The 14,615-nt window shown below is 46.2% G+C and overlaps 1 protein-coding gene across 6 annotated transcripts in view; it reads right to left on the bottom strand.

Moving 5' to 3' along the window:
• The window catches only part of LOC146863859 (uncharacterized), a 617,506-nt gene that overhangs the window by 436,215 nt on the left and 166,676 nt on the right, over positions 1-14,615 (bottom strand). For all 6 annotated transcript variants that reach the window (XM_085628521.1, XM_085628550.1, XM_085628559.1 and 3 more), the window contains exons 4-5: positions 11,593-11,640; positions 8,182-8,229 (exon numbers count right to left, since the gene is read on the bottom strand). In XM_085628521.1, the coding sequence (XP_085484647.1) occupies positions 8,182-8,229; positions 11,593-11,640 (96 nt within the window). The remainder of the gene's footprint in view (positions 1-8,181; positions 8,230-11,592; positions 11,641-14,615) is intronic.

Genomic DNA, 14,615 nt, shown 5'->3' with positions numbered 1-14,615 from the left:
TTGAAGTCAGGTTCCCCCAGGGATACAGTTCCGCCCCTCATTTTAATTCGAATCTTTGATACACTCTCTACTGTTATCGTGGACATGATTAATGCCATCTTCCGGACAGGCAAGGCCCCCCCCCCCCTCCCGGAAGCAAGCAATGGTTAAAGCTTTGCTGAAAAAGCCAAACCTGGATCCTGAGATGTTAGGGAACTATTGCCCCATTTCACTACTGCCAGGGATCAGCAAAATTGCTGAAAAACATGTGAATCATGCACTCTCCGCATTTCTGGAAAGCAATAACTGTCTTCACTCGTCTCAAACTGGGTTCAGACCCCAACAGGGCACAGAAACTGCCCTCCAAGCTGTGGTTGAGGCAACCAGGAAAATCTTGTGCTTTTAGATCTTAGCGCAGCCTTCGATACAGTCAATCATCAGCTGCTCATCCTGAGGCTTGGAGATGTAGGAGTGACTGATCTGGCCCTTAAATGAATCCATTCCTTTTTGGGTGATTGGTCATTTCAAGTGTTTCATGAAGACTGCACCTCTGAACCTCTGTCACTCCGATGTGGGGTTCCTCAGGGATCATCCCTGTCCCCACGCTTTTTAATGTGTACATGAGCCCTTTGGCAGGTGTTGTGGAGCCTTTTGGCATCCAGATCATTACATATGCCGACGATACGCAGCTGATTGTCTCGTTCAATCAGTTATGTTATGTTATGTTATGTTAATAGAACTTATAAAGTGCACTGTTACCGTTAGGTGTCCTGGCGCTGAATGCATTGCCTACTGGTCAGATAAAAGTTAAGTTATGTAAATAAAATTAAATTTAGTTTAACGAAAAAGCCAGGTTTTTAGGCCCCTCCTAAATTCTAGGAGTCCAGCTGCTGCTCTAAGCTGCAAAGGGAGGCCATTCCAGGCCTTTGCGGCACAGCAGAAAAAGCTCCTACCCCCCCAAATGGCTGTTTTAACACGTGGGACTTTTATCAACATTGCCTTGGTTGAGCGAAGGACCCTAGGGGGGGGGGGTGTACCATTGAAGGTGTTTACTCATGAAAGCCGGCCCGCGTCCCTCTAGGGTTTTAAAGACCAGGCAAAGAGCTTTAAAATCTATCCGCTGTTTCATTGGTAACCAATGAAGGTCCCGAAGTCCCTTCCTTACGGAGACAAACTTGGGGATACCCAAAAGGACTCTAGCGGCAGCATTTTGTACTATTTGCAGTCGATTAAGCTGCCTTTTGTGAATGTTGAGGTATAAGGCATTACAATAATTAAGACGGGACATAATAAGTGCTGTTACTACTGTCCTGAGGCTGTCATCAGAGAGGAAGCGCTTAATTTTTCTCATGATCCTGAGTATATGAAAACAGGATGAGACCACCTTATCTATCTGATCAGCAAAGGACAGTCTAGAGTCCATCATTACTCCCAGATTTTTTGCCTTGCCAGTAGGAACTGGGGGTGAGCTCAAAGATTCTGGCCACCAATTGGTTGACCAGAGATTTGAGGGATTACCAAAAATAATCACCTCAGTCTTCCCTGCGTTCAGCTTGAGACAGTTTGCTGACATCCAGCCGGCAATGGACTGCATACAGTTGTAGCAGTCCCGACCGGTCTCAGCCTCTTTGCCTTTTTGAATGGATAGCACTATTTGAGTGTCATCGGCATAAGAGGTCAATTGGAAGCCAAAAGAACGAATAAGGGCTGCCAAGGGAGAGACATATATATTGAAAAGCGTGGGGCTGAGCGCTGAGCCCTGCGGGACCCCACAGGTCAAAGAGAAAGGTTTTGAGCAGTCAGTACCCATGTCCACTGTTTGAGTTCTATCTGAAAGAAAGGATCTTAAGAGGGCAAGCGCCTTGCCAGTGACTCCCTTTCCGCCTAAACAGTCCAACAGTACCTCATAGTGGACCGTGTCAAAGGCCGCCGAAAGGTCCAGCATGATCAGAATTGCCGCGCCACCCTGATTCAATACTTCTCTAATCTCCTCCGTAGACTTAATCAGCGCAAGCTCTGTACTATGTTCTGTACGAAAGCCAAACTGAGTAGAGTCGAGGAGTCCATTGTTGTTGATAAAAGCACTCAGCTGACTGTTCATTTCTCTTTCTATCAGCTTGGCTGGTAAAGGAAGCCGAGAGATAGGCCAGTAGTTATTCGGTTCTTTAGGATCCAGGTTAGTTTTCTTGAGAAGGGGGAGGATTGAGGCTTTTTTCCAGATCTTGGGAAACAAGGCACACTTAAAAATATTGTTAAAAACAGGGCCAAGAGCAGCTCCAATGGTATTGGACGCTAATTTAGCTATTTGTGCTGGGCAGGGATCTAGAGGAGATCCTGATTTAGTTACTTGCAAATGATTGACAGTATCTTGGACACTCATAGTCTTGAAACAATTCAAAGAGGGCACTATCTTAGTGTCTGTAGGAGAATTCCATACACTAAAGTCCTTCTTTGAGGAACATTCCTGCTGAATCTAAAAACGCACCTCTTGCTCCAGGGGGGAGATATAGAAGAATAGCATTAAATGTGTTATGAGGGGAGATGCGGACATTCACTGTCAAAGCTTCACACATCGGGTTTGGAATTGAACAGAAGGAGGGCTCTAGAGAGTTGTGATAGATTATCCCTTTCCTACCGAGTCTATCTTGAGTATGGCACAGATATCCTGGTGGCAGGGCTTTAACTAGGTCCGGGCCAGAGGATTCATCTGACCAGGATTCGGTGATGAAGGCCATCTTAATATTGTAGTCCCCGATTAACAGTGCACATTCATCGCTATGTTTGATGAGAGACCTGGCATTAAGAATCATTGCTTTAATGGGTACAGAGGCAGTATTGCCTTTCTTACTGGATTTAGATCTGTTCGGACATTCTATAGAGGAGGGAAGCTTCTCAGAGCAAATCAGGCATGATGCTGAAACTCCTTTTAGGAGCGTATCAGGATGTATTCTTGGCCAACGCATATTGCTTCTGTTTGGATTTAAATGTAGGAGAGCGTTTCTCGAATAAGTGATGGGGTCTGGTGTTGTAGAACCAGGGGGACGGGCCCGGGGCCCGGACCGAGCGCGGACGGGCGCAGACGGGCATGCCTTAGGCGCGCCTTTGGCGCGCCTTTGGCGCGCCCGCTGCGCGCGTCCGGTGCGTGGTCACGTCAGCGCGATTGATATGGGCGGCTATAGCAAGAAACTGGAGCGCTAACCTCCACCGGCTCGAGAGTCCCGCTTCCGCTTTCACGCGGATCCAGCGGAGCACAAGCGCCACGGAATGCAGGCAATATTGAGGCAAATGAGTGGACACAAATGGGGGCAAGTATTAAAATGAGCTAGAGTTCGTTTTAAAATCAATATGTGCAAAATAAGCAATTCAGTGCAATTCAGTGCAGGTAGCAACTTAAAAAGGAGGCTGCCCTACCTGTCAGGCATTGAACACAGCTCTGACCAGGAGGCAAACGCTGCGCGGTCGCGTCAGCGCCATTGATATGGGCGGCAGTAGCAAGAAACTGGAGCGCTAACCTCCACCGGCTCGAGTGTCCCGCTTCCGCTTTCAACGCGGATCCAGCAGGGCACAAGCGCCACGGAGTGCAGGTGATATTGAGGCAAATGAGTGTACACAAATGGGGGCAAGTATTAAAATAAGCTAGAGTTCGTTTTTAAAATCAATATGTGCAAAATAGGCAATTCAGTGCAAGTAGCAAGTTAAAAAGGAGGCTGCCCTACCTGTCAGGGATTGAACACAGCTCTGACCAGGAGGCAAACGCTGCGCGGTCGCGTCAGCGCGTTTGTTATGGGCGGCAATAGCAAGAAACTGGAGCGCTAACCTCCACCGGCTTGAGTGTCCCGCTTCCGCTTTCACCACGGATCCAGCGGAGCACAAGCGCCACGGAGTGCAGGCGATATTGAGGCAAATGAGTGGACACAAATGGGGGCAAATAATAAAATAAGCTAGAGTTCGTTTTTAAAATCAATATGTGCAAAATAGGCAATTCAGTGCAATTCAGTGCAGGTAGCAAGTTAAAAAGGAGGCTGCCCTACCTGTCAGGCATTGAACACAGCTCTGACCAGGAGGCAAACGCTGCGCGGTCGCGTCAGCGCGATTGGTATGGGCGGTAGTAGCAAGAAACTGGAGCGCTAACCTCCACCGGCTCGAGTGTCCCGCTTCCGCTTTCACGCGGATCCAGCGGAGCACAAGCGCCACGGAATGCAGGCAATATTGAGGCAAATGAGTGGACACAAATGGGGGCAAGTATTAAAATGAGCTAGAGTTCGTTTTAAAATCAATATGTGCAAAATAAGCAATTCAGTGCAATTCAGTGCAGGTAGCAACTTAAAAAGGAGGCTGCCCTACCTGTCAGGCATTGAACACAGCTCTGACCAGGAGGCAAACGCTGCGCGGTCGCGTCAGCGCCATTGATATGGGCGGCAGTAGCAAGAAACTGGAGCGCTAACCTCCACCGGCTCGAGTGTCCCGCTTCCGCTTTCAACGCGGATCCAGCAGGGCACAAGCGCCACGGAGTGCAGGTGATATTGAGGCAAATGAGTGTACACAAATGGGGGCAAGTATTAAAATAAGCTAGAGTTCGTTTTTAAAATCAATATGTGCAAAATAGGCAATTCAGTGCAAGTAGCAAGTTAAAAAGGAGGCTGCCCTACCTGTCAGGGATTGAACACAGCTCTGACCAGGAGGCAAACGCTGCGCGGTCGCGTCAGCGCGTTTGTTATGGGCGGCAATAGCAAGAAACTGGAGCGCTAACCTCCACCGGCTTGAGTGTCCCGCTTCCGCTTTCACCACGGATCCAGCGGAGCACAAGCGCCACGGAGTGCAGGCGATATTGAGGCAAATGAGTGGACACAAATGGGGGCAAATAATAAAATAAGCTAGAGTTCGTTTTTAAAATCAATATGTGCAAAATAGGCAATTCAGTGCAATTCAGTGCAGGTAGCAAGTTAAAAAGGAGGCTGCCCTACCTGTCAGGCATTGAACACAGCTCTGACCAGGAGGCAAACGCTGCGCGGTCGCGTCAGCGCGATTGGTATGGGCGGTAGTAGCAAGAAACTGGAGCGCTAACCTCCACCGGCTCGAGTGTCCCGCTTCCGCTTTCAACGCGGATCCAGCGGAGCACAAGCGCCACGGAGTGCAGGCGATATTGAGGCAAATGAGTGTACACAAATGGGGGCAAGTATTAAAATAAGCTAGAGTTCGTTTTTAAAATCAATATGTGCAAAATAGGCAATTCAGTGCAATTCAGTGCAAGTAGCAAGTTAAAAAGGAGGCTGACCTACCTGTCAGGCATTGAACACTGCTCTGACCAGGAGGCAAACGCTGTGCGGTCGCGTCAGCGTGATTGTTATGGGAGGCAGCAGCAAGAAACTGGAGCGCTAACCTCCACCGGCTCGAGTGTCCCGCTTCCGCTTTTACCACGGATCCAGCGGAGCACAAGCGCCACGGAGTGAAGGCGATATTGAGGCAAATGAGTGGACACAAATGGGGGCAAGTATTAAAATAACATAGAGTTCGTTTTTAAAATCAATATGTGCAAAATAGGCAATTCAGTGCAAGTAGCAAGTTAAAAAGGAGGCTGCCCTACCTGTCAGGCATTGAACACAGCTCTGACCAGGAGGCAAACGGTGCGCGGTCGTGTCAGCGCGATTGATATGGGCGGCAGTAGCAAGAAACTGGAGCGCTAACCTCCACCGGCTCGAGTGTCCCGCTTCCGCTTTCACCGCGGATCCAGCGGAGCACAAGCGCCACGGAGTGCAGGCGATATTGAGGCAAATGAGTGGACAAAAATGGGGGCAAGTATTAAAATAAGCTAGAGTTCGTTTTTAAAATCAATATGTGCAAAATTGGCAATTCAGTGCAATTCAGTGCAAGCAGCAAGTTAAAAAGGAGGCTGCCCTACCTGTCGTCAGGCATTGAACACAGCTCTGACCAGGAGGCAAACCTCAGCTCAACAACACTGCCCCGGAGTTGGCCATGTGTCTTGGAGAGGTCTCAGCTTGGATGGAGGGCTCATTTTTGAAGCTGAACGGATCTAAAACGGAGCTATGGAACTCCCTCCCCTTTGATATTCGATGTGACACCAACCATCTTGTCTTCCGGAAACGCATGAAAACCTTTCTGTTTCCATAAATTGACACTTAGTTCATGAACATGGCCTCCAGCGCTGGGATGCCTTTGGTAACCATGCGCTTTATAAATGTTTTACAATTACAATTACAATTATGTACACTTTAAGAGAAATTCAACAATATGATATTGTTGGATTCCTTAGTACCATTCCGGGAAGTCTTTGAATGGCACTTCAAGCCGTCTCTTAGCAAGAGTTATTAATCAATAACTTCCTACCATGTTAACCTATGTACCAGGGGGTTTGCAATGGGTAAAATTACTTGGGCCGTTTTTCCAGCACCAGGACTTACAAAAACATATTTTATAAGCACTTGTCATATTTACAGGAACCCCACCCCATGTGCAACTAGGGGAGACTTTAGGGGTTCTGAATCTGTAGAAATATTGCAGATCCTCCCTCCACAGTGCTCTTAGCATCAATGTCAAATTTGAGCAGCGCTTTACCACAATGTGGGTGTGAAATGTGAAATTTCACTTTACCCAGGCATATAAAAACTCATTTTATAAGGGTGTACCTTATACATATCTGCCCCCCGAGCCCCCCTGGGATACCTAGGGGAGACCCTGGGGGTCCCTAATATGCCAAAACATTGTAGGCTATCAATTTTTAAGTGCCCCAAACTTCAAAGTTGAGTTTGGGCACAATTTACTTGTTAAAAGCAGTCCTGGCACCCAGGGCTGTTTTTAAACTGACCTCAGGCTTCAGCAGTGCACACATGCACGTGCAGAAAAAAGGCTGCTGGCCTCTAAACTGACATGCCCCAGGGTCCTGGGGACTTCTAGGTAGTTTCAATCCCCCTACTCTATTATATACTAGGGGCCTATAGGGGAGTTCATGCCAATCACAGGGGTACCCCACCATACCATTGGTACCCTATTGTATGTAGGTGTTTTAACTGTATTCTAATGTGTCTCTTTAAGCATAGCACTGGCCCTGGGCCTGGTTAGGCGGAGCCCAGGCTCAGTCAGAGTCAGTTACCACCAGTATACGTCAGCAAAAAGTTGGGGGGTGACCAGGGCGCAGGATTACTTTGCAACAGGAGGGATATACAAAGGCAAACATTGTTACTATGGCCAAAAACCTCACAAAACAGTATTAAATATACTCCAGCTCAGCCGTGGAGTACGTCCAACACCAAACATGGCCAATCACAGGTTACTATAATACACTGCCATAGAACGTAATGGAAGTAGGGAGTTAAAATAACACCCAGTAGGAAGTAATCTTAGCTAAATGAAACTGGGTGCAAAGTCTCTGGCACCTCCTCGCTCATGAGAAGGTGGCAAACCAACTAAGAGGAGACGCAACTCGTTAATAAATGTGGAACTCAGGGTTATGTTATCTAAATGGGGATAACCAAGGCCTCTACTGTCCGACAAGCTTACGAGCTCTGGGTTTAGTGGACATTGACCACTAGGTGCTAGCACAGAGGGCAATATGCCTGAAAAGGAAGAGGTGGTGGAACATAGCCTAACGGAAGCCATGCACTCAATGACTGTCACTGGAGGTGGGGGAAAGGTAAGAGGGCGGAGTGGAATGCCTGTCTGCAGTTCTGTACTTATGTTTACAACGCAATAAAAGCTATTGAAAAGCTTAAATATATGTAGACGAAACATATGTACATTTAAGGCATAGAAAGACAATATAATCTGCTAAAAATAACATGTTTTATAAGAAACTAGGTTACGAGTGTTCAAGGACAGCACTTTAACGACTAAGGGGCATATTATCAAGGACGGCGATAAAATTATCGCCGGTTTAGCGGCAGAAAACTGCCGCTAAAGCGGCGATAATGGGCTTGATAATATGCCCTTGAGAATTCCAACAGAAGTCCATGTTCTGGTGTGAACATGAGCTTCTATTGGAATTCACCAGGGCATATTATCAAGCCCATTATCGCAGCTTTAGCGGCAGTTTCCTGCCGCTAAACCGGCGATAATTTTAACGCCGTCCTTGATAATATGCCCCTCAATCAGGTGCACTGATGTTTATTTAAAAATGTGAACCTACAGGGGCTTCTACTGTAGAAAGATTTGTGTTTGTTGAAAGTGTAAATCCGGGTAAATAATTACCTTTTCAGCCACCATTCCCTTGTTGATGGGACAAACTCCTCCTTGATCCTGGGCAAGATAAAAAGCAAAGGAGATGTCTTACATGCACTATTTACAACTGGCCAATTTCCATTGCTCAGTATTGGGATTTGCAACTTCATGCAGTATATCACCAGAGCTCCAGGACACAAATATGAAACAATGGCCTGACATATGATTGCCTCAAATTGGAAGTAATTACTCTTACCTGCAATGTGAATTCACCTTCCTGTATCACCATTTCAGATCTCTAGAGGGCAGTGCAACTATTAACAAACCAAGAAATGGAATGTGCCAGGCTCTGCTGGTGAGGGTCTGCTGGCTGCGCACACCATGCACGTACTGGAATGTTTCACGCATGCCCTTTCCAAACCTACAAGGGGCAGTTTGGTTGTCCAAGGGATACTGTGGTCTCTGGCCGGGCAGTGGCTATTGTCTTCTGAGCTTTGACAGCTTTGTTTGATCAGACTCCTGGACTTATCAGTAAGGTTACAGTTTCTGAATAAATGACCAACGTCTTACATCATTAATCTTCTCATATGGGCTGGGCCTTGCACTTAGCCTCTTAAAGTCAAGGCTTACTTGTGAGCAGTGAGGACAGCAGCAGATGCAGCATAATCATCAGCAGTACTAATTTTTGGGAGATTTCAAAAGTCTGCAGCTCAGAAGTACTGAAAGAGAGGACTTTATCCACAAACTGCATTTTGTAGCATGTAAGCAATCCCACGGTAGTATTTCATTTTGTAGCATGTAAGTAATCCCACAGTAGTATTTCATTTTGTAGCATGTAAGAAATCCCACTGTAAGTATTTCATTTTGTAGTATGTGAGTAATACCATTGTAGTATTACATTTGTAGTGCATGAGTAGTACAACAGTAGTATTACTCGTACTACAAAATGCTATTCACTAACCTACTTGCGGACACCTCCGCCTCAACTGTCTTTTCTGAGCAGAGGTGACCGCCACATGTGTGGAGCTTTCCAGAACATTTTGTGTGGTAAATGTGGGTGAGACGGGAAGTAGCACCAAAATGGAGATTACTTACACATAAATTGGAGCTGCTGCAGGTTTAGGAAATGCAAACATTGTTACTACAGCCAAAGATGTCACAAATTAGTAATAAATGTACTCCAGCTCAGCCTTGGAGTACGTCCAACACCACAAACTGCCACTCACAGGTTATTGCAACACACTGCCATAGAAGGTAATGGAAGTAGGGAGTTAAAATAACACCACATAGGAAGCAATGCTAACTTAACAAAACTGGTTCCAACGTCTCTGGCACCCCCTCGCTCATGAAAAGGTGGCAAACAAACTAAGAGGAGATGCAACTTGCTTTACCAAAATGTGGGACCCAGTTTTACGTTATCTAAGTGAGGATAACCGAAGCCTCTTGTCATGTAGTTTCCACCCAGAAGTAGTAACTGCCCATTTGTGGATGGCATGACTGTTGGGATGGTGCCAGACTGAATCGATGCATCCCATCAGGATATGGTGTCCTATAAACCAGCTAGCTCACAGTGCCACCATAAGTGCCCCTGAACTTAAGTATGGCAACCACTTTACATGACAACCTTGATCCCCCCAGGAACTGTGGTAACAGATCTAGGACTCTTTCGCTCAGTCACTTGTGCTCTCTTATTCTCAGAGAAATACACAAGGAATACAGAGAGGGACGTTTTCAATGTTTATTGAACCAACGTGATTCTTGTATAAAATATATGTGCTTCAATAATCAATAGACAGAAGCAGATGAAAGCAATTAGAAGCACCAAGACAGTGAATAGAATAAAAAGCTTCACCATCGTGCTAATACAGTGTGTACATATGCAGGCATATAAAATAATTATAGAAAGTTGGACGTACTTACTATGCATTCCCTAACCTAAGTGTCTAGGGTGTGTGTGTGTGTCTGTGTTCTGCCAAGAATCCCCATATTGGATAATCCAACCCCGGTTACCTGAAGGGAAAGAATGTAAGTCCCTGTCTTGGTCACAAGCTGGAAACCATTGCGGAGATATCAGCAAGTTACTGGGCAGAAGCTTCAGCATGTAGAGACCTCGCCAATGACAGCAAAGCGCTCCTCTAACTGAACCCTGAAGTGCTTGTTTATTTACAATGAAGAGCATCCTTGCGAGTCCCATGCAAGCCAGTATTGTTATGGTCTATAGATAGCCATGTCGCCTTGTGGATGAAAAATAGAACGACATTTGCACAATATCTGTGGAGGCCTTGTACTAAGCCTGGGCAGAGTTCGCGGAGTTGCACTAAGCGGAACTCCGAAGTGACAAAAAAACCTCTGCTGTGCTACGCGGTGTTCCGCAAGCGGCGGAGTTCTATAGAAAAATGTCATTTGCGGTGATTGCACAGTGCGGATGCTTGTCTGCACGGTGCAATCATTGTGAATGGCACCTTGCACAGCGCAAGCGGCCCCTTCTTTCTCTTTTCTGCCACTTGAGTAGATTTTTACTCGAGCTGCAGCTTTCTCAACGTGAACAAGCAGTTTCTCATCGCGAGCGGTCGAGAGCATACGCGACAACTCGCAATGAGAAACCTGACCACCCCGCGTTGAGAAATCTCGCCGGGTTGTTTATTTTCCATGCTCGCGCTCGCCAACTTGACGTTGAGGTAACGCGGACTGCGGGAAACTCCGCAAACTCCGCGAGCGGAGCGTTGTTCAACGCCCAGGGCTACCTTGTACATGGTGTTCAAGGAGTCATGATAATGATAAGCAAAAGCAGAATGTGTAAGCAAAGCAGTTACAGAGAAACTAATCCAAAATTTTCATGCAGGCAAATGTGTGTAAAAGGTTATTGTGTGAAAGGGAAGGGAATGTAAGAAACGAGTTCGCAGTAAAAGATGGCTGTGTTGTTATATGTGCCTAACTAAGACACATAACACTCTACTGTCTGACAAGATTATGGGCTCTGGGTTTATTGGACATTGGCCACTAGGCGCTAGTAAAGAGGGCAATATGCCTGAAAAGGAAGAGGGGTGGAATGTAGTCTAACGGAAGTCATGCATTCAATGACTGTCACTGGAGGTGGGGGAAGGGTAAGAGGGCGGAGTGGAATGCCTGTCTGCAGTCCTGTAATTATTTTTCAAAACGCAATAAAAGTTATTGAAAGCTTAAATATATTTACATAAAACATATTTACATTTAAGGTATAGAAGAAAGACCAAAATTACATGCTTTTGTATCAAACTAGAACACAAGTAGTCAAGTACAGCACTTAAACGAGTAAACCAGGCCCACTGTCACAACACCAAACGATTTGTCCACTATAGAAAAGTAAAGGTGTTTTGGTTGGGAATGAGACCCAACAGGGGTTTCTACTATAGAAAGGCAAAAGTGTTTTGGTTGGGAGTGTAACTCCGGGTAAATAATTACCTCTCCTGCCACCATTCCTTTGGTGATGGAACAAACTCCTCCTTGATCCTGGGTAAGATAAGAACAGAAAAGGAGATGTCTTACTTGCACTGTTTGCAGCTTGTCACTTCCTTCAGATATAGATTTCATACAGCTGGTCAGTTTCCACTGTTCAGTAAGTAGTTAGATTTGCATCTTGATGCTGTATATCACCAGAGTTCCAAGACACGAATATTGAGCAATGGCCTGACATATGATTACATCCAATTGAAAGTAATTACACTTACCTGTAATGTGAATTCCCCTTGCTGTATGGTCATTTCAGATCTCTAGAGGGCAGGAGGGCTGTGCAGCTGCTAACAAACCAAAATATTAAATGTGCCAGGATCTGCTGGTGAGGGCGAGCTGGCAGGGCACATCACACGGCACTGGAATGTTTCATATGTGCCCCTTCAGATGCTACATGGGGCGTTTGGGTTTTCCACGTGACAGTGAGGTCCCTTGTACATAGCTGCCAAGGTTTTAGATTGCTTATATGTGACATTTTCATAATTTCAGTGTAATTATGAGTGACATTCAACAACTATGAGTGACACTATCTTGAGAGCAATGAAGACAAGGAAAACATGTAAATATCAGAAATTACACCTATTGGAGCAGCGAGAAACTCGAAGACGATTTTAAAACTGCTGCAAAGCACCAGAAATGGAAGAGCACTCACAGGAGTCTGTCAAGCTGTCCACGCGGGACCTCTATTAGTTAATGCACTGAACCAGAGAGCAATAGAATTGAATCCTGATTGGTCCAGTGGAGAATAGTAACTTGTATGTGTTTAGAGCCACCAGGTCCCAGTCTGACAGAAAGCACTGTGAACATCCAAGTAGGGTCTTTTGGAAGCACACACATCACAGCTTAGCTGGTAGCTACCTTATAAAATCTCTCAAAAAGAATAAATGTGTCATCAGGAAGCAATGTCTTTTTACAACAGTCCTTTAAAAGCACACACTTCACAGCTGAGCTGGTATCCACTTTACAATATCTCCCAAAAAGAATAAATCTGTGTTGTCAAGAAGCTTCAAGTGATTCCATCAATTAAAGCCAATACCCGCTTCCATGTACCATTTACATTTGCACATTTATATATTTTTCAGTTAAGCGGGTACACTGGCCAGAAGGCTTGTTTAGCTGTCTGCCCTTGCCTCGGTTTCACATGCCTGACACTTAAGCTGAAACATTTCAACTCTCCGAATAAACCAGGACAGTTGTCTTTTCACAAAAGGCAGGAGAACAGTTTTTCTGAAAATAAGTATAATAGTTTGAGCGTGTGGTGCCCCTCAAACCTTCCCCTACCCCCGCATGGACCACTGAACATAACTGCCTGCATCTGCTTTCACATGTTGCCTTTACTTAGAAATTGATTTTTTGTTTAAATTTGTTCATGGCCTTTTTTGGTTTTTTGGGGGGGTTTTAACAGACAATAAACATGGGCGTACACCACTAAAGGATACAAACACAATAGACATGGGCGTACACCAGTGAAGGATACAATCAGATCACGTTAGCATTTTAGGTTAAAATAGGATTAAGCAGTAATACATATCATAATCGCTATCAATGTCTGACTTCATTGTACAATGAAGCATCAACCGCCAAGATGTGTGCCCAATAAGAATGATATCCTGCCTCTGACGTCAGTTCCCATGTCCGTGCGCAGCATGTGTGGTGCAAGGAAGGGTGGGTAGGGGAAGGGGAAGCGTCAGTGAAGGCGGGATCAGGGTATGAACAATATCAACTGTTGCCCAACTGATCTCTCCATCGTTCCCCAGCTCTTATATTCCAGCTACTGATCGGATCCGGTTTAAGTCCCTCCTTTCCGGTCAAGTATTGTGTACTCTGAATATGCACGCGTGGTAATAAGGTATTAGATCATGCGACAGCTTGCCCTCTAGGTCATACATGTGTCCCCTTCGTGGCTCGTGATGGCTTGTGTGTCGTCAGTGCTCATGGTGGGCACCTGGGGCTCTACCTTCTCCTGCCAGGCGGTACGGAAGTCTAGCGGAGCTGTATCCTATGCTGCCGCCGTCGGGAGCTTGCGCATCCCCAGGGCATCTTCAAGGTGTAGAGCGAGCTCTCTGCTTGCGCCCAGGTCGTTAATGAGTGAAACCAAGCTATCTTGGGCGGGGGCTCCAGATGCTTCTAGCGTCTAGTAATCAAGCATGTAGCTGCGAGTAGCCCTAGATCTATAAACCTGGACGTTACTTTGTGTTTTTGGATCCACGGTAGAGGCCCAGGAGGCACACCTCCCAAGCGCTGCCCACCACACGACCAGTGCAGTTCGACAAATAAGTGACTACAGCCTCCCAGTAAGAGGTAAGAGCCGTGCAGCTCCACATCATGTGTAGCAGATCTGCGTCTACCAGGTTACACCTGGGGCAATGAGCGACCGAACGCATAAAGTTTTTATTTATTTTGGTTGGTGTCAGGTATGCCCTGTGTATGATAAAATACTGTATAAGGTGAAATCTGGCATTTCTAGGGATGTGTCTGAGCCCTTTACGTATGGCCGCCCATTCTTGGTCTGTACATGGCCTTTAAAGATCAGTGTCCCAGAGTTGCCTGAGAGATGTCAGCGGTTGCGCCGCATGTGTTCTCATTGAGTCAGTGAGGTTTTTCCCCGTTCCCATCACATGCATATATTGGATGGTAAGGTGTGTTGTAGGCTCTTGTCATATGTCCCCCCATAATGTTAGCAGCATCAAGGTTAGCGTGGTATATAGTAGGAATTGGCCCCACAGCAGGTCATCTTCATGGGCTAGGACATCAAAGGGTGCCAACTGTCCGTAACGGTATAGGTTTCCTTTGGTCTGTAGTCCCGCCTCCTCCCAGGCAGAAAGTTCCGTTCTGGCAACAACACGCTGCCCTCTTGGTGAGCCCAGTATGGACAAGGAAGGCCTGTATGGGAGCATGCCTCTCGTGAGGCATAAACGGCGATGAAAGCATCTGTAAGCCACCTCCAGCATCAGTTGAACAGGAATTACCCCTTC

This window comes from Triturus cristatus, chromosome 2_1 (assembly GCF_964204655.1).
Source record: "Triturus cristatus chromosome 2_1, aTriCri1.1, whole genome shotgun sequence".
NCBI lineage: Eukaryota > Metazoa > Chordata > Amphibia > Caudata > Salamandridae > Triturus > Triturus cristatus.
Note: the sequence above shows the minus strand (reverse complement) of the source record. Positions and strands in the feature narration are given on the sequence as shown.